The following is a 25,933-nucleotide window of genomic DNA, read 5'->3' as shown; positions in this document are numbered from 1 at the left end:
AGAAGAATTGTCTGTGCAGCTCTGATTAAAAAGAAAAATCATAACAAATAACAGTGATTGTTTTTTGAGCATCATCTGCTTGTAGACAATTACAATATTACCAAACTGTGTTTCAGATGTAATCAAAGGAATATCAAAAACCAAAACTAAGCCAGTCATTTAATATGATAAATATTACCATTTGGTCATACTAATTAGAACATGCAAGCAGCAAATGGTATCCATCCTACACAGATGTGCATTTCTCTGCACTTGTTTTTTTTTCCTTTTTTTTTGCATTTCTCCACACTAGTCAACTGTTCAACTATAGCTACAGATCATAAGCTTCCCACGGAGCACAGTATTGTACCTTGATCACTACTGCACGGACTCTGGCTCCAAATGATGTCAGAAGCACAAGATGGTAGCACTTGTATCTGGGATATTCAAATTTAATTTGTGTACAGTGGGAGAAGATGGAGACAAGCTTTCAATCTTAATTGTCAGTGATTGTAACACAGGACCCTCTATTCTGGAATATTTGGGGTTCAGGTCAGAGGATAAAAGAGCCACCCAACACAGAATCTGTGTGTACTATTTTATATCTGTATTGCAGACCAGGAAGGACATTTCACAAACATGGTGTGGAAAATGCCAACAGGAAATGTGAGAGGCATAGAAGAACAACAAACATTTGAACACTTATGTCATCATCAATACAACTCATCAGCCTGGTCAGGCCCATTATTTCACTCTTGACTTTGTACAGAATAAGGAACCTTGGCAGATACTGGTTCTGCCCAGTGTAGAAGGTGCTCTTCAGGTCAACAATCAATGTTATCAAATGCATTTATCAATGGCATGTAGAGCATTAAAGGGGACTACAGCCTTCATTATGCTTCAAATGGACATTTCACAAACATGGTGTGGAAAATGTTATGCTGTACTGTAGTGTATTGTACTCTTTACTATTATATTGATCTGATAGTTGTGGATACTTTGCTGATTTTACATTTAGTAATACTCTGATCTCACACAAACATCATTTTACTTCACTTTTGTACCCCTTTCTTTATTTTTGTCTTTATTTATCCTTCTTTAAAACTTTTTTCCTTTCCTTGTATCGTTTTTCACCCCTTCTGAAAATGTGAAAACCACAAAACTCAAAATACTAGGTTTTGATCTGACAATGAAACTAAACTCTACTATTCTATTCCAATGTATTTCTATTGTAAAGTGTAACTCCATACATCCACTCATCCATCGATTTTCTGAGTAAGGAAACCCAGACATTACTTCTCCCTAGCAATGCCAACTAAGTTGATAGTTCCGACAATCAAAGCTGTTCAGTTGGCTTGTTTTACTTTTAAAAACGTTAATTTCATTGCTGTCAGTGTGGTCATTGACCCAACTGCCAGTGTTGGACAATTTTGCATCGAAAGAATCTGATTGTTTTCTTTGCACTTTTTCTTTTGGGAACATTTGTTTTTATTTTCCCACACTACAAATCATAACAACAATAGTTAGTTTAGAAAAATGTCAACAGTTCTTCATTCTTGCTTGAAGGTCAACTTTGGAGCTTAGCGAAAGTCCAGTCTATCTTTTGCATTCATAAGCTTATTGTTATATTTCTCATACCAGCATGCCATTCACATCTCTCATGGGTGCTCACTCTTATTTTCCTTTAGTCTCATTATTCACTGCTGTCAGTTGATCTATTAGCTGTTCAGATCAGAAAATCTATCCCATAGCACAGCAACACAACTCTGTTGTCAGCCTTTAGCCATCATTTTGCAGCTGTCTGTAATGGGCTACTGTAGAAACTTGGTGGTGCAACATGGTGGGCTGTTTGTTGATTTCAGCTCGGCCTTCAACTCCATCAACCCAGATAAACTGGTCAAAAAACTGCACCATCATTACATTTGCTGACTACACAACCACACCTACACAACAAGGCATCGTACAGGGAGGAGATACAGACATTCTCCGCATGGTGCAGGAACAACGACCTGCACCTTAACACAAAGAAAACAAAGCAAGGAGATGATCATCGACTTCATAAAAACAAAAAATATGCATCACAACGGATTGAGCATCAACGGAGAGGAGGTGGAAAGGGTTGCCAGCTTCAAATTCCTGGGTGTACAGGAGGATCTGATCCGGGGCCTGAACACCACACAACTTATCAAGAAAGCCCAACCACCTCCTTTTCCTGAGGACCATGAAATGAAACTAACTCCCCAGTGACATTTTAAAGAACTTTTACCACTGCACTTTAGAGAGCACACTCACCTATGGCTGCACTGCATCACAACAGAAAGACCTGCAGCAGATCATTGAGACAAGCACAGTGGATTATCTACTGTCCTCCTTCAAACCTGAGAGACATTCAATCAAATCGCTTTGACAAACGGGCCAAAAACATCATGAACGACCCCCTCACACCCCCGGTGGCAGGCTCAGAGTCCTGCATTCAAGGGCAAACAACTGCCAAACAGCTTTTTTTCCAAGAGCTGTTGACAAACTGTAGAACCCCCCCCCCCCCCCCCCCCCCCCCCGGTTCTGCAAAGAACCGCCTAGCAAATAATAACCCACGCATAAGCTAACAGATAGGCTGAGCAGATAACTACGAACATAAAGTTTGAGGCAGCTGGTGATGAATTGAAATTTTCGAGGTATTAAGTCAAGCAAAGAGTTAATTATGACTTCTGATTACCAGGAGTATATTTTATAGCTTTTGACGTCAACATCATTTGATCAGTCTTCTGCCTTCATTTACTCTTTGTCTTGTGTTATGATGGCCACTACCTGATATATTGGTCAAACATGAGTCAAAGTCAACATTAGACTATAGTACTATAGTACAGGACATTGTACTGTGTTTATTTCAGGGCTGTCAGTATGGTCATTGACCCTACTGCCAGTGTTGGTATTTGGTTATTTGGAAGAATTTATTTTTAAAAAAAAAGTTCTTATTTTCTTGGTGCTTTTGCTTTTGGTCTGACAACAGCATTAAATTGAAGACATCACATTGGACACGTTTGTCTTCATTTTCTCGCACTACAAATTATGAATTAATAAATGATTAATACAAGTTATGAATACCAATACAATTAATACAAGTTCATATTTTTAAAAATCCCTAGCCCTAGTTAAGAGCTCTGTTGATTGGATGGATCATAAAGGATGATTTATTGTAGTGTAGAGTCAGACTTCTCTTCTATTCAGGACACAGCTCTGTAAAGGCAAAAGAGGACAGTTGACTTTAGATAGACATTCATGGTCAAACAGGAAGGATGAGGGTTGAGAGAAAAGAGACTGAGGGAAAATAATGACAATGTGTTCTAGATAAATCATGATAAAAACCAATCAAATCAGGGCCTTGTAGCAGCAGCAGCAGTTTCCTGAGTATAGTGACAATCTTTTGTTTCAGCATATATGAACATTACAGGCCATGCAAGCTACTATCTGAACAGGGCATTCCAGTATGGCTTTTTTCTTTTTAAAAAAGAAGAAGATTATTACCACTTTAAACAACCTGAATGAGTTTCTTTTGTTAATTCTCACTGGTCAAGAATTGTGACTTAATTCTCACCTTTGTTCGTGTCATAGTGAAACACTGGAAGCTCGGGAAGCTGGAGGCACGCAGCTTGTTTCCTGAAGGTCTCCAAGTCAGAAACTGCTACAGTCTGAGTCCTCCCTGCAGAGATGAGTAATAGTGAAAAGAGGTAGATGCACGTAAAACAAACACAGTCATTGTCACTAAACTCAAAAGCTTTTGCTGTGGATAATTTGACTCCTAATCAGACGCTTTTTTGGACATTTTGTGTGCTTGCAGGTCATCAGGTATCAGATTAACTAAATTTGCCAACACAGTTAGTCTGTAATGCTTCAGTGTAAACCGACCATTGGCCTCCTCTGAACGGTGTTGTCCAGTACGACCATAGCAACCATAAGGCACATCAGGCCTCTCACACTGCATGGAAGTCATTCCTCAGCCAAACTCATAGACAATCCTCATCCCTAATACCTTTTCGTCTTGTAAAGTTAAAAGTGTAACAACAATAAAGCATACAACTAACGTGTCCAAGCATGTAAGCTCTAAGCAGCCGAATAGGTCTTTGTTATAATGATTATAGTCTGATCTTACATTTTTCCTTATTATTCTTGGGAAATGCTGCCAAGGTAAATCTGCATGATCTCATGTAATGTAGCCTTCAAGTGTTTATTTAAGGCATATTTAGTGAGTCCTCATTTAAAAACAATTAGGTGAAAAAATGAAATCAGCAGCAATGTTTTAACCCAACTCATAGAGCTAATGTCAGCTTAAGTGTTTGCTTTTTAAAGCAGATAAAAGCTGCCAACAACAGTTGTCATTTCAGTGACAAAATTTCGAGAAATAAGAAGTTTGCTTTTTTCTACCACTGTCTCATATCAAGGACATATTGTTTCTAAAAAATGACTTGTCTGCCATTGTTACTGCTCTAAACTGTACAGTATATGTGCATAGAGGGTGCACAGAGAATAAAGCTTGATAGTTATACAAACAGTTCAACTAATGTTGGTGCTTATGACGGTCAATTGTAGTGTTTTAAATGATCTAATTCTTAGTTGGTTTTACTTACTCATTAATTACTTGCAATTGTATACCAGTAGGTTACCTAAACTTAAGGTTAGAAAAAGTTACAGAGTATATATTTTGTGGGTATAATCCATTAGCATCATATGAGACACTGATGTGTCATGAAGCGCATCAAATATGCAAACATTATTCTACAATATGTCTTTATCCCCATACCTACCTAATAATTGCAAAAATTGGTATTTGTCTTTCTGGTGAACGATAAGACAGTCAGGGCAGGTCCGCAGGAACTTGGAGTGGGGGAGTGTGTCAAACGCTGAAGGACATGACACAGAGATTCATGATGAGGACAATACTCTTGATATACTGAATATATGTGGATTAAATTGTTCAAAAACTGTGTCATAACAGCATCTGTTAAACCTATAATGGAGGTTAAAATTAGACTATTATCATATATGAGAGGTAACTGTCACATATTTGTCATTGTGTGTCTTCAATAAAACAACTCACGATAGATTTCCAAGTCTTTGCCACTGGCGAGGGTCATATTGATAGGAACTCCGACACATGGATCTTTCCTAAAATAAGATTTGTGGATGTTTAAGTATCCAAAGGGCAGAAATGAAATAAACAACATTTAGATGTTTGATCCATCTCATGACCCACAATTGCTATCTTTAGCACTTTAGAAAAATGTCAACAGTTCTTCATTCTTGCTTGAAGGTCAACTTTGGAGCTTAGTGAAAGTTCAGTCTATCTTTTGCATTCATAAGCTTATTGTTATATTTCTCATACCAGCATGCCATTCACATCTCTCATGGGTGCTCACTCCTATGTTCCTTTAGTCTCATTATTCACTGCTGTCAGTTGATCTATCAGCTGTTCAGATCAGAAAATCTATCCAATAGCACAGCAACACAACTCTGTTGTCAGCCTTTAGCCATCATTTTGCAGCTGTCTGTAATGGGCTACTGTAGAAACTTGGTGGTGCAACATGGTGGGCTATGTGGAAGACAACCCGATCTCTATTTAGATAAAGGACTCATTCTAATGCTGCAATCCACTGTAATCGGAACTCGGGGGGAAAAAACTACCCCCAACATAGAAAAGTGCAATGAAATGGCAATGAATTACCTTTTCATCATTTTTTATATTATTTCATTTTTGTATTGTGAAACTTGATGAAACAACTTTATATTTGCTATTTCCATTCACTTGATTTGTCCTTGACTCCAGCTCCCAGCAAGCTTAGCAACTTCGCACGCTACGAGTCACCACAGTCTGAAAATTCTGAATTTACACACAATTTTCACACATGAAGTCAGCATCCACCATGTTGTTAAGATGTTACTAATTAAAATAAGTGCATTATGAACTTTTATACAGAGTAAAATAACTGATAAAAGGAGACCACTTACTGGTGCGGGTTGGGAACCGATCGGGTTCTAGAATTTAACAGAAGGGTCTGGTTGTCTGCAGTTGTATTGAACTCTATCCATGAGCTCTCAATATTCTCATACATTGACTTAAATATGCCATCATCTGCAAACACCTCGATTAGGATCCATTTGCCCAAGATCTGCTCAGAGCAACAAAATAGAATTTTAACCTTACATGTTATTTCATTAATAATGTTAACTATTAAAAGTCAGACACTGTCAGCTGAATTAACATTTTGACAAATCTCCTTTTTAACACTTTAAATGCAGTAATTCATTGTTCATTAAATATTACAGTGAGGCCACAGAATATTGGTAGTTTGCCATCTGTACCTTAGGAAGCTCATCCGCTGTCATATTTTGGACCAGCTGACTGCAGTCATCTGCTGTTGGTGCTGATGCACTTAAAGACAGCAGAGAGACGAGGACAGAGGCAGACAGGTGCAGCGTAAACATGGTGGACAGCAGCAGGTAAACACTTCACCTCAGAGGCTCAGTGAAGAACTGGAACATGTAACATTTATATAGAGGCTACTACAACATGCAGATGGGAAGTACACAGTTGTGTAATCTTTTGGTGACACATTAACAAACAGAAATGTCCTTATTACTTTTCTCCCCATCAGCTCACATTAACTGTAAGTGCGTATGTCACCCACTATAAATAAACTACTTACATGGTGGTTAACATATTGAACATGATATAAAAATGCACCTGATATTTTAAAAAGTAACACTGATTGAATTGTTGATTATAACAACAACTGTAAAAGACCTGATTACTCAGTACTTTTCCACATGATTTCAACACAAGGCCAGTTTGGACCCTGCAAAGAACCGCCTAGCAAATAATAACCCACGCATAAGCTAACAGATAGATTAACAGATACTACTACTACTATTTACACACAGTTTGAGACAGCTGGTGATTAATTGAAAATGTTAAGGTATTAAGTCAAGGAAAGAGTTAATTATGACTTCTGATTACCAGCAGTATGTATATTTCTTGCTTGATCATTCACTATGACTTCATCAACATGTGATCAGGTTTGTACCTTCATATACACTTTGTCTTTTGTTATGTTTGCTGCTGCCTGAAAAAGAGGGTGGACAGAATGTACACCCAACTACCTTTCTGCAATCCCATACTAAGTGTTTACATTCATTTTAGTTATTATCTTGATTGTGTTGCATATTGCTGACCTCATTTTCAAGAGTGAAGTCAGCTTTTCTTTACTGGTAACTGCTTTCAAAAAATCTCTCAGTACAACTAAGTGAACCATGTCTTTTGGTATGAGAGGATCACATTCAAACTAAGAAACAGTGCCTTTGTTACTCAGGTGTTGGCTGCAATCACCTCAATATACAGTATGTCTAAATATTTCAAACACATTGAAATGTTATAATCAAATAATCAGTCACTTGTTATCAGTAAATCTGCAAATAAATTGTATTGAAAGGATTTGTTTTGTGATGTATTCAATTGTATTTATTTTCTTTGGTGACCAGAGGTCACTTGCACAAGGGGGATCATGGCTGATGTAAACGGATGTAAACAGATGTTACATACTGGCTACTCACTTCTGCCACCCAGTGGGCAACATCTATATCACATCATTGTTTTTCAGTGGATTAAAAATGAATTATACAGTAATATTACAGATGTTAATGTTGCTGCTGTAATTCTTAAAATATTATAATGTATGGACATTATTTACTAGAAGAGATTTTTACTGCTGAACATTTACAAACTAAGACGGTGTTGACAGTAGAACTGAAACTTTTACTCAATTAATTGCTTGCTTGTTTGACAGAAAATGAATGGACACTTTTTAAAATATTTGATCATTTTTGCTCTCTGTTGTAGCCTATAGATTTGATGTGTATGTATATAAATATAAACTATAGGAGCGCACAAGCTTACATATGGACATTTAATGATACAGCCTATGTTCACGCAGCATCCCTGATGTAACTTTTTGTTTTATAAACTTTATTTCACAAAATATACAAACAAAGTCAGGATCAACTAATACAATAAACAATGACAGAGGGCTGAATATCGACAATACATTTGCATACAAGTACAAATATAAATATATAATAAAATATATATAACATGTCTTCACTTAAATATATATATATATATATAATTAATGAATAAACAAATAAAGGATGAAAATAAAAAACAAAACATTTTATATGCATTACAATAGGGGTAAGTTCTAGTTTCAAGGGAGTTCAACAAATATATTGTTATAATGTTCTTATTGTTTATCAAGGAAAGCGATTTGACAGTTGAATTGATTTCTACAGAAAAAATGACAAATGAGGGTTGAGAATCTAAGAATTTCTGTTTATGGATAAAGAATTTCCCCATCAAAATAAAAAAGTCAACCACATAATACAGTGACTTATTTTTTCTGTTGTCATAGTAACATATTATATATTTAAGAGTAAAATGATCAGTGACATTGTGAGAATGGAAAATGAAATGGTTTAAACCAGACCAAAATGTTTTTGTTATGAAAAGATGAATAAGTGTTTCAACAGCTTGTCTACAAAAAGAACAGGAGCTATCATCCCTGATGTAACTAACGTTAAACCCCTGGTACCGGTTACATCATGACCTTCAGATGCCCACTACGTATAGCTGACCTATTCTGTTCATAATCACAAAAAAAGACAAAACTGTACAAATATACACATTTTTTTATATATAAAAAAATACATAATTATTTATAATAGATCACCACTGTACGATGCATATTAAATGAAATAAAGATTAAATACGTTTTTTTTAATTGTTAAAACGTGTTTAGGCACTACACGGGCAGCCCTCTGTGGGTCCTCTAGCGGCGCATGGTGCAACATGTGTTGGATTCTTCCAGAAGCAGCGTCGCAGTAGTCTTCTTCAGTCTTACCCACAGACACGCAGCTTCACCGGACTCGACTCAGGTCTGTACCGGACACACCACCTGGAACTTTTGACTTCTGTCGCATTCTCTTCACCGCTCAACTCTCCAGTCCTGCTTAGGCTGTTTATTTAAATTACATTAGTTAGCCTGTTAGCTTGTTAGCCAAGTTGTCAAAAAATGTTGAGCGTCGCCAGAACCGTTTCAAGGACTCTCCCGACAAGAAGCAGCGCCAGAAATGTCTCCTCTCTGATCAAGAAGGTGAGTCCCCAACACACGCAAATAACCTTAACCAATTACATACGTGCATGCATACATTCATGAAAATGTTTCGACTGATATGATTTGACAACCGACCGGCTAGGTTAGCATGCTAGCAGAGTTAGCTTGAGGCTAGCTAATCGTGACTATGAACATATGATTCGTCGCTCCGTTATCTAATTTAAACACACACAGACTGGTGCAAAGCTATATATCACCTCACTTTGTTCACTGTTGTTCAGTTTGAGCTCTCATTCACGCAGTTAGAGTGATTGGAGGTGTTTGAAGCGAAGCTACATGTTGCATAAGTCGTCTCACCGGTCACCTTCCTAATGACTGTGCGTGCTGCACTGTGTTGAAGTGACAGCTGTATTCCTTTGTCATTTCATCAGTTTAAAGTCAGCGTGTTTAGTGAGACAGCACTGTTAACTGGCTCCAAGGCTGGAACCTGGAGGATGAATGGCTCAGTGACCTTCAGTCAGCTGTCTCCTCCCCCCCAACATGCTGCAACATTTCTCATGTTGTTCCAAAGTTAAAGTCACACATTCACACTTGCATTAGTTCCATTTGCTGCGTCTAATAAGTTATAAACTTTATTTATAGAGCATCTTTCATACAAGGGATGTAGCTCAAAGTGCTTTAAAATAAGATATTCCTTTATTAGTCCCACAATGGGAGAATTTGCATTATTACAATAGCAAAGCGGACAGTAAAATAGAATAGAAGAGCAGCAATAAGAATAAAGAACAATAAATAATAAGTACAGAAAAGAATAAGAACAATAATAGGTAAAGATAAATAATAAAAATAATTGTGGCATTGTTACAACAGTGATATTGGTATTGAGTGATAATATACCAGCTTGACAGAGAAAAATGAAAAATACAATAAAACAGCATATAATCAAATTAGACAACTTGTAAAAGTGAGACATGTATTTAAAATAAGTTAAAGTGACACTAATTAAGAGCCAGATTAAATAAATATGTTTTCAGATGTTTAAAGTTGTTCAGACTCCAGATCTCTTATAGCTTTAGGGAGAGTGTTCCATCATTTTTGCAGCATGATTAAAGAAAGCTGCACCATTTATTTTCTTGTGTGTATTTAAAAACCCAGCAGTAGATGATCTGATCTCATCTTACCACCTTTAATGTTGTAACAGTCTGATTCAGGTTTTTGTTGTTTTTAATGTTACATTCTTAAATGAGTGGCCACAGGTTTCTTGTATTGGCTGATCACTTGTTGGAAGTTTTATTACATTTCTGAGGGATATTTCCTTAATATTTTAACATGTATTTGCTAAAGGGCATCAGTATGTGGTAATTGTGATGTAATCATTTTGTGATATGTTCACAGGCCTGCTGGAGTGGCTTCCAACCAGATGCTCTCAGAGTTCTGTCCAGGAGAGACTATGCGTGAGTATCAGCATGAAAATAAATCCATGAAATAACTCAAAGTGTAATGTGTAAAATTGCAGCTGTGGCAGTTTGGAGGATGGTTGTTGCTCTTTAGTAAATGATTAAATCAATTTAGAAACACTTAACTGACTGGGAAGTGGGTTTTCTCACAGAAGGAAGACCACCACTGCTCTATTGTTGGCTCTGTTAACTTTGTGGTTAGATTTTCACGATACACCTGTAACAGTGATCGTGTCCGTGTTGCAGGTCAGAAGCCATCAAGGGCGCCGTCATCGGCATCGACCTGGGAACCACCAACTCCTGCGTGGCAGTCATGGAGGGGAAACAAGCCAAGGTAATGCCGAGCGGACACCTCTGTCAGGTTTAGTTCAGGCAGCGTCACAACAGCTCGTGAACTTTTCCGTCTCAGTGATGGAAAAAGTGAAAGTTAAATGTAGACATCACAAAAAAGACATCAGCTTTTCTCTAAATGGGTATGAAGTATGTGTTTTTCTAGCTTTGTAAAGTATTCTTTGTCTTTAAATATTGACTTGAAAAGCAAGTTTCTGCAGCTGTCGGTCACTCTGTAAAGTCCAGGAAGAGTGACAGTTGTAAATTTGACTGAAATGTTGTTTGTACAGTTTAAGTTTAAGAAAACAAATTCTAACTAAGTTGGGAGTTAAACTGAAATTCCCTTTGTTCTTCAGACATGCATCCATGAAAAGGTGTTTTAAAAAAAAAAATCTGATTATAAAGACAACAGTTAGGCAGTTAGACAGTTAGTGCCTCAAGCATTTTAATGTATGCAAACAACAATAAGTGTCTATTGGTAGTACAGGTGTTCTCTTGGTTCTCATCTCATTTAATTCTCTGGTGCCTCACTATGCTATGTGAAGGTGTTTCCAACTAACACATATATTAGTTAAATGAGAAACACAACATTGCAGCCTGATGTTTAGTGACATGAAATCATCACAGTATGTTTTGGTTAGCTGATAATGGTTTAAACAACCGCTGTTCTTTTTTTTTTTTTTAATGGTAAAGGTCCACTTAGAAACAGTTATTTCCAGTCTTGTCTTTGGCGTTTGCTGTGACAACAAGCAGCAACTGTGTGACACCTCCGCCTGACTGACTTCTAACTTACCATGTAGTCTAGTTTCTGCTCCTGAAAACAGCAGTGATTGAAATCTGAATTATTTAAAGAACAACCTTAATTTGAAAGTCTCATTAAAACAAGCTGTGGAATCGCACACTGTTGTTCCTGATAGGTAAAGCAGTTGTATCCAGCGGCCAATCATATCTCCTGTTCAGAAGTTGATTTAGCTGTTTGACAAGAAGCATCTTCATTCAGTGACGTTCTGTGTTTATCAGTAATGTTTCTGATGTTAGTGATTCTTGGAAGAAACTGATTATGGAATAAAATCCATTTACAGAGAATTGGACAAGAAGCAGCACAAAAAAAGCTGGACAAACCAAATTTAGTACTGTGAATGCAGCATTCATGTGACACTCAGTCAACTATCTTTCTTTTTGCTATGTGGAATGAGTGTTGGATTAATGTCAGTCAACCATCTAGATGTTCAATAAAGAAATATCACAACATTGTATCAGGTGAGAGCTTCTCCTCTCAAGATGAACTCTGACAGTGAGCGTTAGGTGAGCAGAAACATGTTTTCAAACAAAGTTAATTGAGGTTTAGTCAGTCTGTTGCATTACTGCAGAGCACAGTCAACAACTAAGCACTGCCTGTTACACTGTCCAACAACTGTAACCATGGCAACTGTATGCTCAAAAGGCTCAGAAGACATTTATGTCTTTAGTTTCTGTGGACTAAATGTTGGTTTATATCAGAACTGGTTCATATGACTTTACGCTGCAGCTGCACACGACCTGAGGGGCCTCCACTTTCTCTCTGACGAGACGTCACATTAAAAAAATACCGCAGGAACGGTATGACGGAAAATGTTAGTGGTTTTGAAACCGTGACTTTTTCATACCGTGGTATACCTTGAAACCGGTAACCGGCCGATGCCTACTCCCAATAATTACATTATCAACTTGTCATACAGCCTACTAACAAACACGTCTGACAGAGAAAGGCAGCAACTAAAACTTCCAAAAAAAACCCGGTGCTACTATTGGAGAACGTTAGTCCAACCAAGTTACACTATTCTGAGGCATTTTCAGTTAGTTTCAAGGAATTAATGATATATTTATTTAATGATATAAGAGTTTATTTGATTTGTAAAACCACCTTGCAGACAAAGAGTCTGTTGGTCAGCTTGTAGTTAACAAGCAGCACATAAAATGAGAGTAGATGACTGCAGATGTCTGAAGTTTCATGAAGGAACTAAAGGATTTGTCTCTTCTTCACAGGTGCTGGAGAACGCAGAGGGAGCCAGGACCACTCCGTCAGTCATCGCCTTCACACCAGAGGGGGAGCGTCTGGTCGGCATGCCGGCTAAACGCCAGTCTGTCACCAACCCTGAGAACACCCTGTACGCCACCAAGAGACTGATAGGACGTCGCTATGACGACCCAGAAGTCCAGAAAGACCTGTGAGTGCATCTTAACTGGATTTATTTCCTCTTGTGGAGGGATACAGTTAAACATACAGTCTAATAATATACTAGTAATTCCAGTGGATGTTAATGTTGTTTCTTTTCACTAACAGGAAGAACGTGCCCTACAAGATTGTACGTGCATCTAACGGTGACGCTTGGGTGGAGGCTCATGGGAAAATGTATTCCCCCAGCCAGGCTGGAGCCTTCGTTCTGGTTAAGATGAAGGAGACTGCAGGTATGACTTCATCTGCACTGGACAGGTTGTTAAAAGGATCCACATGTGAGCTCTGGTTTTTAGTAATGATTTGGTGTTTGTGTTGCAGAGAGCTACCTGGGAACCAAAGTGAAGAACGCTGTGGTCACCGTACCAGCCTACTTCAATGACTCTCAGAGACAGGTACACACACACACACACACAAATGTAATCAGTGTGGTTGACAACCACACACTCACTATGCTCTGAGATATTCCTTAAAAGAAGCGACACTACATATATAGCACATTTTAGTTAATAAAACATCTCCAATGCTTAGGTCTGCTCAACCATTTGGTAGAGATCACTTTGTGTCATGATATCTGGTCAAAAACAAAATCAATTTAACCCACATTTTTTGGGCAATCTTTACCACTTGTATGAGGTATGTTATGCACAAAAAGACCATCAGATTGTGTTATGGTTGCTATAGATACAGGTTGTGCTAGTGTATAAACGAAGAATAACACAAATCACTGCTGACATAAGAGATCCTGCTGGAGACATTTTTGAAGTTGAGTTTCATTTTCTCATCTTCTACATGAACAGAAGGAGTCTCTAACATGTTATTTTTTAAAGTTTTGAACAAATGAGGTCTGTATGAGGTTTGCAAAACATAAAATTTAGGGTCAATGAGAAAAAAAATCCATGTCTTATGTTGTCATGGCCTCAAAGCAAAGAAATTTTTTTTTTTTTTTTTAAATAGCATTTTCTTGGTGTGACCTACAAGCACGATCGTTAAGCACTAAAAACAGTAAGATAATGAGTCGCGTTCCAGAAAGAGAAGTTCTAAGGTGACATGATAGGTGTCACCATGAGCAGGATTTAGTGTTGTGCTTTGTGAATATTGTTTTCACAGTATTCCACTATGACCCACTGGAGTTTTTAAACAGGAGATTAACTTTCTGTGTATCTGCAGTCACTGTAAATCACCCGTTCAAAGATTGTTCCCCCATGTTTGAGAAAGTGCTCGTAAAATACGCTGCCAGTAGAGAGCGGTGCATCTTCTCACCGGAACATCTTTGATTTAACTGAAGTCAATGTAGTGCAGAAAGAAGATGCTAAGTAACTGGTAGCAGCAATCTGAGGGAAATCCTGATTCTTCTGTTTTGTGTGATGAAAAGAGTAACTCAGTTGTTTCTAGGGTAATAAAGTTGAGTATGCTAGTAGTCAATCAACATGAAGCTTTTTTTATTTTTCGGTCACTTCCTTTTTAAAAATTATACATATCCAAACTTTTTTTAATTAAAAGTGGATCAGTAGCATCTGTAAGCTGGTTGCTTTGGTTTTAGAGCCTACAATGGTCCTGGTCTCAGTGTCATACCTCTCAGTGCACTTCTACCAGACCACATTGTGTAATTATTACTGGTACCAGTTTGGAGAGAAGTTACTGTAGGTGGAAACGTGAGAGAGTTAGCAGATGGTCACCACTTATTAATAAATGATTGGTATTGTAATGCTTTTGTCTTTCCCGGCAGTGTGGAAAAAATACAGTACACAGGCACTGGAAGATGTTTTCAGATGTGTGACATCAAATTGTAGTGTTATGCTATTATTGATATTATTCATGATATAATCTTACTGTGCAGCACAACGCACATACTGCCCAACTTAATATTATGATTTCTGAACAGTATGCATGCATCATTCATCAAGTGTTTTAACATTGCAGTTAAACAGTTATTCAGCGTGCTGCGCACATTCTGTGCTTACAAACTCGAGCTCAGGAACCTGATTAATGTACCTACTAAACTCAGTCATGTTGTCACCATGTATAACTTTGTAATAGCCCTACAACTATACAGATGCAATTTGGGAAACAGTGCTAACAACGTTAACACATATGAATAAATATTTTAACAAGAAATGTGGTTAATATAGGCTAAATTACACGTCTAAGCACAACATTCTGGTGAGGGGAGAAATCAGTCATGCTACATAAGGATAATAGAGAAATAAACTCAGATAGGGGTTGATTTCTACAGACAATGACAACAGGACGGTCTGTTGCTATGTCAACCAGGGGTTACTACCGTAGCAACACGCTGTCTGATCAATCACCTTCATATTTATTCATATGTGTTGTTTTTGTTAGCACTGTTTCCCACAATGCTTCTGTGTTATTGAAGGGCTATTAGAGAATTCTACATGGTGAAACCATGACTGAGTTTACTAGGTACTTTAGTCAGATTCATATCACTGACCAATGGAAAAGTGCATCATTGTATTTAAAAGAAACCATTCCAGAGTCCTGTGTCTAACATGAGACAGTAATTGAATTGTGACAAAGACATGTCTGGCTGAAATTTTGCTATGTCTGTGCATCAGAGCCAAATGTGTCAAATTGTGCAGGAGGAGCTGACGCCCTGACGAGGGGGGCTGCAGCACAGGCAGCACCCCCCTTCCCGAGCCAATGAATGTACAGCTAATACTTTGCGACATTCCTAAATGTATAATGTCTTTTTGTGATTTTAGGCCACCAAAGACGCTGGTCAGATCTCCGGTTTAAACGTCCTGCGTGTGATCAACGAGCCAACAGCTGCCGCTCTGGCTTACGGCCTGGAAAAGACCCAGGATAAGATGTGAGCATCAGTCATCACAAAGAAAGGAAGTTTACAAAATGTTAATTGGTGTGCTTTGTAACTAAACTGACTTATGTGTGTGTTTGTGTGTCTAGTATCGCCGTGTATGATCTGGGTGGAGGTACCTTTGATATCTCAGTCCTGGAGATCCAGAAGGGAGTCTTCGAGGTGAAGTCCACCAACGGCGACACCTTCCTGGGAGGAGAGGACTTTGACCAGCACCTCCTCAGACACATCGTCAAGGAGTTTAAGAGAGAGGTACATATTTATGTCGGGTTTTTTTTTTAACTGAGCCTCTCATTCATGTTTGTCTGTGTTTTCAGGATTTCATGTGTGTATGTTTTGTCTACTCAGTCTGGCGTGGACCTGCTGAAAGACAACATGGCTCTGCAGAGAGTCAGAGAGGCTGCCGAGAAGGCCAAGTGTGAGCTGTCATCTTCACTGCAGGTACATACACACACCTTTTAATTCTCACCAAGACCACTTTACTCTAGATCTGTGTACTCTTTCACTGTCACATATGAGATTGTGTTTAGCATTGAACCCCAGCTCTCAGTCAGCTGTCCAGACAGTGTGTGTGTCTGGCTCAGTGTTACAGTGCTGGTAGAGGAAGCTCCTTTGTTGTTTCACTGCAGCAGGTTCTGTTTTAGAGTCTGCTGTCACTGAGCTGCAGGACTCGGCTCAGTGAGAGTGGACTGTCCTGATACTGACAGCAGGGCAGGCCTAGGACTGGGCCGCACAGCCTATTTCAACCTTTTTAATAGCATTCCACCAAGTATTCGTAATGAGCTTCCATCAAGACCAATGTTACTAATATTATTGTAGTTTGAATGTGTAAAGGCTAATGTTATGTGATGATATTCATGAATGATGAATCTATCTGACGTATCTCTCTCTCTCTCTCTCTCAGACTGACATCAACCTCCCCTACCTGACCATGGACGCCTCCGGCCCCAAACATCTCAACATGAAGCTAACCCGCTCTCAGTTTGAAGGCATTGTGGCCGACCTGATCCGCCGCACCGTGGCTCCATGCCAGAAGGCCATGCAGGATGCCGAGGTGTCCAAGGGTGACATCGGAGAGGTGCTGCTGGTCGGAGGCATGTCCCGTATGCCCAAGGTACACAACACACACACACACACACACACACCATCAGCCCAGAGCCCAAAGGTGCTACCAGAGAGTAACAGTACACCTTATTTAACGTTAGAAAGTTAGGGGCGGCTGTGGCTCAGGAGGTAGAGCGGTCGTCCTCCAATTGGAAGATTGGCGGTTTGATTCCCGGCCCCTCCAGTCTACATGTCGATGTGTCCTTGGGCAAGACACTTAACCCCTAATTGCTCCTGTTGCTGTGCCAACGGTGTATGAATGCGAGTGAATGGGTAGCTTCCTCCTGATGTGCAGGTTGGCACCCTGCGTGGTAGCTGCCTGCCATCAGTGTATGAATGTGTGTGAATGGGGTGAATGATGGTGCTTTGAGTGGTCGAAAAGACTAGAAAGGCGCTATATAAGTACAGTCCATTTACCATTTATAAAGAGGAGGACATTAAAACATATGACCCCAAAATGGTCATGGATGGGTTGCCATGGTAGCATACCTCTCTCTACTTATGTTTGCTATCAATTCAAAAACACTTAAGTTGTGTTATTACCAAGCTAAATTACATAGTATTGAATAATTGTGTTTTAAACTCTCTCTGCACTTATCTTAATCACCACTGACACCAAACCAATACCATACATACAAGAGGAGACAAGGTTTTTAGTCAGCAATAACACTCACAGCAGATCAACCTTGCCTTGAAAATCCTGTGAATTTCCCATCAAATCACTGAAGGATAAGATCTGATCCAGACATGAAGAGTGACATCTGCTGGCCAAATGTGGTATTACAAGTATGAACGATTAAAGAAATATGAGTGCAGAGCTGTCAGGCAGTGAGAAAAATGCACATTACTAAATTATTGTCCTAATCAGCATTTCTTTTGATTTTGAATTCCATTTACTTGAAAGCATGTGTAATATTAAACTTACTAACACAAGTTTACTTGTATATAAAATTGAAAAAAGCAGATTGGTCACGTTTAGTCTTCTATTATCCAGTGTGGGTTTCCTCATTTTCTCTCTAATCTGATCTTTTTTGTTAGATTTATACCATCTGTTAATTATTACTGTGCCCAAAAACATGATCCCATAGTCAGTTGTGGTTCTTGCTGCACATGACTTTAATTAATGTATGGCTTGACTCTCATTGTGTCTCTCTGTAGGTTCAGCAGACTGTTCAGGACCTGTTTGGTCGGGCTCCCAGCAAGTCCGTAAACCCTGATGAGGCCGTCGCCATAGGAGCGGCCATCCAGGGTGGTGTGTTGGCAGGTGATGTCACCGACGTGCTGCTGTTGGATGTGACACCTCTGTCACTGGGTATTGAGACCCTGGGCGGAGTCTTCACCAAACTCATCAACAGGAACACCACGATCCCCACCAAGAAGGGCCAGGTACTTACACCAACATTGGACTCTATGAGGCTCTTAGACTTTTTGTGTTTGCTTTATCATCAAACATGATTTGAAATGTTCTGAAGCATGCCTGTCCACTCTTCTCAGGTGTTCTCCACAGCAGCCGACGGACAGACTCAGGTGGAGATCAAGGTGTGTCAGGGTGAGAGAGAGATGGCGGCAGACAACAAGGTGCTGGGTCAGTTCACTCTGGTGGGACTCCCCCCAGCCCCCCGCGGCGTCCCTCAGATCGAAGTCACCTTCGACATCGACGCCAACGGCATCGTCCACGTCTCCGCCAAGGACAAAGGCACAGGCCGCGAGCAGCAGAGTGAGTGACTGCAGTCTGTATCATGGTTGTCGAGGCTCTCAGTAATGATTTGTTTCTGCTAGTATGTAGAACTCATTTGTAGAGTAAATATTTAAATCAATAGGTTTATGAGTGAAATGGATTTTTAGAGCTGTGTTTGATGTCTCAGCTGACTGTTCTTTGCCTTCATTTTGACTTGTATCATCAATAGTTTTAATTAGCAGATATATAAAAGTCAAATTGCTGCTTGTTGAGTGTCTAAACATCCCATCTGCACTGTCCACAGTTGTTATCCAGTCATCAGGAGGTCTCAGTAAAGACGACATCGAGAACATGGTCAAGAATGCCGAAAAGTACGCAGAGGAGGACAGGAGGAGAAAGGTGAGAGCTTCAAATAGTGAAGATAGAAATGATGAGTGTACTCAAGTACATTTTACATCAGGGGGAAAATAAGTGGCACTTGAAATGAGCCTCTTTGTTTAAGACTATCAGAGCATTTTTGTCATGGTCTGTTTTTATGTGACTGTTAATTAGGAACGTGTGGAGGCCGTCAACACAGCTGAGGGCATCGTTCATGACACAGAGTCTAAGATGGAGGAGTTCAAGGACCAGCTTCCTGCTGATGAGGTACAGCTGCACACTTTATTTTACTCATTTATGTTAGTTTGGTTTTTATGTCAAAATGTAATACTACAAGCTCAGTCAGCTGCTTTAAGTTGAGAGAACTCACGTTTTGCCTTCATAACTATGGAGCTGCGTTGCTGTGAAGTCAGTGTTCCCACAGCACTGAAAGACCTGGAAAAGTTATTATTTTAAAATGTCATTTTCCAGGCCTGGAAAAATCATGAAATAGAGGTAAAATCATTCAAAGTTTGGGGAAAAGTCATGGAATTTAACCTTTGTGTTAGAAAAATGTGATGGCTGGTCAGATTTGACCCATGTTTGATTCATTAATAAGCCCAAAACATTTTACTGGATGGTAATTCATGGGGCTTTTTTAATTTGCCAACTGACTTATTTTTCATCCATAATCATAATATATATACTTGCATTTAGGCACAATTTAACTATTTTATTGCTTAAAATGAACAAAACAGGCAAATATGTTATAAGACCATAAGAGACTAATGATCAACAAAATAATTCCCAAAATAACTGGTTTGTTTTCTTATGTTAAAATGAGCAGTTATTGTTACATCTGTTGTGTTATGGGTCAAAACTGACCCTATGAAAAAGGGTGAAAAATCTTTAATTAAATGAGTTTTAATTCCAAAAACAATCTTAATTTGGTCAATTATTATTTTCATGCAGTTCAATTATATTTACACCACTTAGTTCTATAAAGGACATGATGGCAGAATTGCTGAGTCTTGTTTTGAGTGTAAATCTGTCTCTGTCTGAACATATGATGCACCTTCATTGACTCATGTTTCTTCTCCTCCACTTCGCAGTGCACCAAGCTGAAAGAGGAGATCACAAAGGTGAGGGATCTTCTGGCCAACAAGGACTCAGAAACAGGAGAGAACATCAAACAGGCGGCTTCCACCCTGCAGCAGTCGTCACTCAAACTCTTTGAAATGGCCTACAAGAAGGTAAGAAGATTCACCCTGTTACAAAATAAAAGCCAAATAACAATCTCTGAAAGTTCTGGTTGATATCTTGGACAGTATCAGTCTCACTTCACTGATAGTTAAATAGTTAGTTCATACACCTTCTGTTATTGCTTTAATTTTAATTCTAAGAGTAGAACAGGGCTCATCTAACTTGGAGGACTGAAGTAATCATTTATAATTGAATTGTAACACAGACAACAATGAGATGATGAAAACAGTTAAAGGAATGGAGTTGATCATGAACAATAACAGTAGAGCGAATGAAAGGTATGTGGCATTACACTTTAGATAAGGTGAGAAAACAAATGAAAATCCATTCAAATCTTAAATAGCTTTGTATATGGATTTTTTTATTTGAAGTAGGATAGGATCCTCTCTGTGCTCTTTACATCAAATACAAAGCAGTTAAATGAGGTGCTTATTTCAAAATGAAGTGTGTTTCAGATGGCTTTTTCATTTCTTTTCATGTAAGGAATTCAGCTCTGCGCAAAAAAATAATATAAATATGAACTCAGTATATTTTTTATTATTCTTAAATTTGTAATACTTAACTTATAATTATACTTGTGCCCATCTTTAGAACCAAATGTTGGTTCTTTCTGACAAAAATATAAAGAACTATGATAGGAGAGATTGGATAGATACATTATTGTTAAATATCAGAACCTCAATAAAAAAATTGTATGTATTTATTTTTCTGTCTGTAGAATATGATGTGTAGGCTAGGACCACAATACTTTAAAAGGATATTTTGATACCCTTTTGCCTTAAAAAAATACGGCACCTTCTGCCATTAGAATATTGCAGTCAGCCACATTGCAATTTAGATCAAATGTCGATGTTTTGTTCAACCTGACCTCTAACTGACTCGTTCATCCTGCAGATGGCAGCAGAGCGAGACAGCAGCAGCGGTGGCGGCAGCAGCGGCTCAGGCTCAGGCTCAACAGAGGGTGAGAAGAAGGAAGGCCAGCAGTAGACCTTTTGCACTTGGTTGTCAAGGGGGTCTCCATGACAACGGAGGACTGTCAGGCTCGGGGTGGACTTGGGGTTGGGAGGGAGTGGCAGTCACGAGTGACGAGCGGAATCTTAGTCATTCTCACCGTAATATATTATTCTACTGTGTTTTGGCAGTAAAATACTCTAGTGAAAGGATAAATGTCTATGTATGCTCCTCTAAGTCCTATGATTTCCTGTCTGTTTGTAATTTAATTATCTCTCAATACAATGTATGTTTATTTTTACAAAGCTGTTGATTTACATTTTGTGGTAGTAAAACTTTTCTTTTTTTTGGTCGAAGACATCATGTAGATTTCATCTTTTTTTTGTTCAGCTTGTTCATGTCTCCAGCTTAAAACAATATTGTACAGTGTTCAGCATCAGTTAGGGATATCTTGTTTTAATAGTGTGCTCATAACAGCTCAGGTAGGATGCTACTCTATCTGGAATGATTGACTTGACTTTTCATGTCAAGAAAAGTCCCAGTTGTCTTGAGCGCACTCTAAATACTTGCAAATGAATGCAGAAGGCTTTCATTTCATCAGTTTCAGAATCTGTTAAAAAAAAAAAAAGCATCTTCAGTTGGATTGTGATCCTAGTTCTGTTCCTCTCATGTCCCCTGACAGATTGTTCTCATACTAACCTGTGAGGACAGAATAAGGATGTATATGTGAGGAGGCGGGCAAGCTTTCCTTAAACGGTATATTTGCTATGTAAGAATGTAAAGAAACACTTTATTTCAGTTCTTTACATCCTCTTCTGTGATGCTCTGTGAAGTTCACATCTGAAGGTATCGCTGACTTGAGTTGAACTTGAAGTGAATCAGGTGAATCCGGATCTTAATATTGCACAACACAGGATGAGGCCTTAGTTAACTCCATCCTAACAGACACACAGCAACAGGAGGAAGAGTTGGGATGCGAGGAACCTGCCGAACGATTTGTGGAAATATGGAGTCCAGCCGTGTCATTCATTCCCCCTCCAACAGGAAGTTTTGTCGCTGCCATAAACTGCTCTGGTGTAAATGTGATAGCTGCCTTTTGTCTGCCAGATAGTGATCCAGGTTGCTTCTATGTATGAAGGGAGCGAAGAGGCAGGCAGGAGGCAGCTTATGGAACTGAAATGGGGAAGGCGGGAGGGGTTGTGATTATATTACTGGAGTTGGAAATTTAGGGTCATTATAACTATTGCTGTCTTTTCTAATAAAAATCTGAAATGGGACTCTGTGTGTTGATGATATAAATGATACATAAAGTAGATTTTCATTCATTTACATTTATGAGAGCAGCCAAGAGGTGTTGTAGATTTCATCTGCATTACACTGCTTCAAATCAGTAAGATTTGAGCTTAATGATGATTGAGTACCAGGTTTCAGACAGTTTAGAAAAGCGATTAGCGCCTAAACACCTGTGCAACCTTTGCCTGCATTATTTTTGGCTCTAATTTATCATACAGACAACCAACAGAAGGAGGCAGAGCTCTATCTTCCAGCCTTGGTGGATCCATCTTCAAACTGCAGAGATTTCCTACAACTGAATTGTCCTCACTTTCTTCAATGATGTCAGGTACTGTTTCAATATCTCACAGTGGCAAATATATGATGTACAGGTCAGCAAGTTATATAACAGGTTGATTTTATACAAGACTTCTTATGAAAAGTGCTCATTTATTTTAAAGTCTTAGTCATGCGTATAGTATGACCTGGAGATGTTTCAGTGCACATTCTGAAAAATGTGAACATGTTCCAGAAGGTTGTTAAAGACACATTGGTTCCTACTGAAGTCTCACATAGAAGACATCTCAAATAACAGCTCTCAAATATTTAGTTTAATTTGAAAAAATTGATCAGTAATTTCCTAGAACAGGTGGCCACTGTAGGTTTCGTCAAGCGTTAATCAAACAGGAGGAAATAGTGGATTTGTTGGGGACTATTTCCAGCGGTGGATTAATACACATTTGGTCCTCGAACTACAGCAGAGGTGTCCAAACTATTCCGTAAAGGTTCATGTGGCTACAGGTTTTCATTCCAACCAATTAGGAGCACACCAGGCTCGACTCATTCATCAACTGATCTCAGTCTTCAGACAGCTGATTGGTCGAATTGTGTGCTCTTGATTGGTTGGAACAAAAACCTGCAGCCACATGACTCTTTAAAAAATAGTTTGGACATGCCCAATCTATGACTATGTGACAAAAAAAAAGTACACTGTGGTTATAATTCAGCATTTTTCAGCTTTTCACAAAAAATAAAACAGCTATTATTTTAGGAGGAATGACAGGAAGTCCTCTCTTCCTTTAGCAGTAGCTTCGTAGCAGATTTTTCTGGCCTACTGTGTTTATCCAGTGCCAGCCGCATGATAGAAACGTCATCCACATGCCCACTCGCTTGATGTGAATTCTGCTCTATTCACACATGGACATGCACTGACTTTGTACTAGGGAGCTGACAGAATAAAGACTGTTTAATGTCTAGTTATTTGTGTGGATGCATACAGCTCCTCCAGATAATGTCCAGATAACTTCAGGGTACACAATATCTCCGCACTGATCCTTTTAGTGCATGCACAGCTCTCACCTTGTAGAAATACAGCTTACTGAAATTGGTTTAATGAGCATGTTAAAAAAAAAAGATAAAGAGGTACAGTTGCAATCATTTCATCAGACTTACAGTAATCTGAATCCCTCATTACAGAGTTTTTACTTTTTGTGCTGACAATGAATACCAGCTGCTAAATCATATTTCTCCAGCTGTGATTATAGTAGGTAGCGCTGCAAGACAACATATGCTACATCTGTAAAATCAGGACAGTTTAGAAGCATTGCATTATGTAACTCGATCGTCTCATTGCTGGTATGACATGTCACCTTTTACTGCTGTCACTCAGATAGGCAGACAGGAAGGTGGATCCTGAGGACAGACAGATCTCCTCCAAACTTCCCACTGAACAATGCTGCCAAATCCTCAGGACTCAGTTGGAGGGACTGTGCCCTGCCAGCACAAAGGCTTATGATACGCTATCACAAAGTCAATGGGTGATCCTCTACTTTGACAGGTGCGTACCAACTGCAAAAACAACTTACACATCACGAGCCAACGACACACAGCCCTAACACTGCAGCCACTCTTCCCTTTTCGATAAAAGCTGCACAGTCTTTGACCTGAATGAACTCTGGAGGTCTTTGCATGAGTGTAGTGCTTTTATATCAGCAGATGGGTCACACAAAAATCCCTCCCTCTGTTAGCCAAAAGAATACATCAATGCAAGTGTTCTCATTATAAAAAAACACTTGGCCTTTTCCCAATCTCTCCTGACAACAGACGATCACTATTGCATAAAGACTGGCTTATCCTTAAATCAAGTGTGATCCAACTGTGTGTAAAGGTAAAAGTAACAACGTTTGCATCCAAATGTTTTACTAAATGTTACTACATTTTCAGAATATCTGCAAAATATTTCCATTAACCTTTTCAAAAGAAGCGGATGCATGTGTAGAATTTAGTGGCATAAAATATAATAGTGGAAATAACATTCATAAGTCTATAATTAGTGTATAATCACCTGAATATAAGAATCGTGTTTTTGTTACCTTAGAATGAGTTTATACCTAATGGAGTGGATCCTCTTCCACAGAGCCCGCCATGTTTCTACAGTAGCCCAGAATGGACAAACCATATACTGCATATAGAGAAAGCTACTGTACTATCTCCTACATACTTGGAAGGTGAAGTTGAGGGTGAGGGGTATTCATTTGGTTGTAATCTGCAACTTCACCACTAGATATCACTAAATCCTACACAATGGTCCTTTAAGAGAGCACCCAACAAACCTCAGTGAAAAATAAGGTGATGGAAATTTGACATTTCTGTTTGCTTCATGTATTCATTTGAGGAACATTAGTCTCCTCACAGATCCGATGTTTTCATCTCCTCAGTGAAATGGAAATGTAAGTGAGTATTTAGGTCACATGCTACATGTACGTCTTTGTCACATTTTACCTTTATCGATATACCAATTTTCCCACTTTCAGCCAAGTGTAAAAATAAGCAGTGGATGGAAAATACACTTGTGTGTTCACTCACACTCCTACATTTCTAGAAACCAGACAATTCTGCCTTATTACTGCAGTGACGGATTGTTGCACAAGCCCCTTTCATAGTATACACAGCAACTGCAGAAAATTGTGGATACATCAGTCTGTCCCTTCAGAATCTGTTCCAGACTGTAAGTTTTGCTTATTGGTAGGGGTGTACAGTAGAGCTGCCACAGCAGAGAGCTCTAGGGGAAAAAATGTAGGGTAACCTAGCAAAAACGTTAACATGGCTGAGCTTTTGCCATAACACAATACAATGTGATCTGACTGACCAATCAGATACATGCAAGTGCACATTTCTGATAGATTACTTGCTTGATGAGTGTGTCATACTTAACTGCAATATAAATGTGTGCAGTATTTTGACATATGATAAATGCCTTCAAACGCCAGGATGGCTCAAGTTTGAGCTTGTGAAGAAGCTGGACTTTGAGCACATGATCTAACTTTG

The 25,933-nt window shown here is 38.9% G+C and overlaps 1 protein-coding gene across 1 annotated transcript; it reads left to right on the top strand.

The window, feature by feature from the left end:
- The first annotated feature begins 8,888 nt into the window (after positions 1-8,888).
- Positions 8,889-22,611, top strand: hspa9 (heat shock protein 9). The gene is made up of 16 exons (XM_062425044.1): positions 8,889-9,179; positions 10,536-10,594; positions 10,844-10,931; positions 12,953-13,134; positions 13,251-13,375; positions 13,464-13,537; positions 15,869-15,975; positions 16,071-16,233; positions 16,330-16,422; positions 16,886-17,095; positions 18,244-18,471; positions 18,580-18,802; positions 19,068-19,162; positions 19,316-19,408; positions 20,233-20,373; positions 21,278-22,611. Exons 1-16 carry the CDS (start codon positions 9,099-9,101, stop codon positions 21,368-21,370), a joined length of 2,055 nt encoding a protein of 684 aa, XP_062281028.1. The 5' UTR covers positions 8,889-9,098; the 3' UTR covers positions 21,371-22,611.
- The last annotated feature ends 3,322 nt before the right edge of the window (positions 22,612-25,933 follow it).

Source organism: Scomber scombrus, chromosome 9 (assembly GCF_963691925.1).
Source record: "Scomber scombrus chromosome 9, fScoSco1.1, whole genome shotgun sequence".
Classification (NCBI taxonomy): domain Eukaryota; kingdom Metazoa; phylum Chordata; class Actinopteri; order Scombriformes; family Scombridae; genus Scomber; species Scomber scombrus.
This window is presented reverse-complemented; position numbering and strand designations above follow the sequence as displayed.

Excerpts from the sequence above, each read along its gene's own strand:
- hspa9 (XM_062425044.1), top strand. The coding sequence starts at position 9,099 with ATGTTGAGCGTCGCCAGAACCGTTTCAAGGACTCTCCCGACAAGAAGC. Across the intron at positions 16,423-16,885 it reads AGCTGTCATCTTCACTGCAG|ACTGACATCAACCTCCCCTA; the intron begins GTACATACACAC and ends TCTCTCTCTCAG. Across the intron at positions 20,374-21,277 it reads TTGAAATGGCCTACAAGAAG|ATGGCAGCAGAGCGAGACAG; the intron begins GTAAGAAGATTC and ends TTCATCCTGCAG.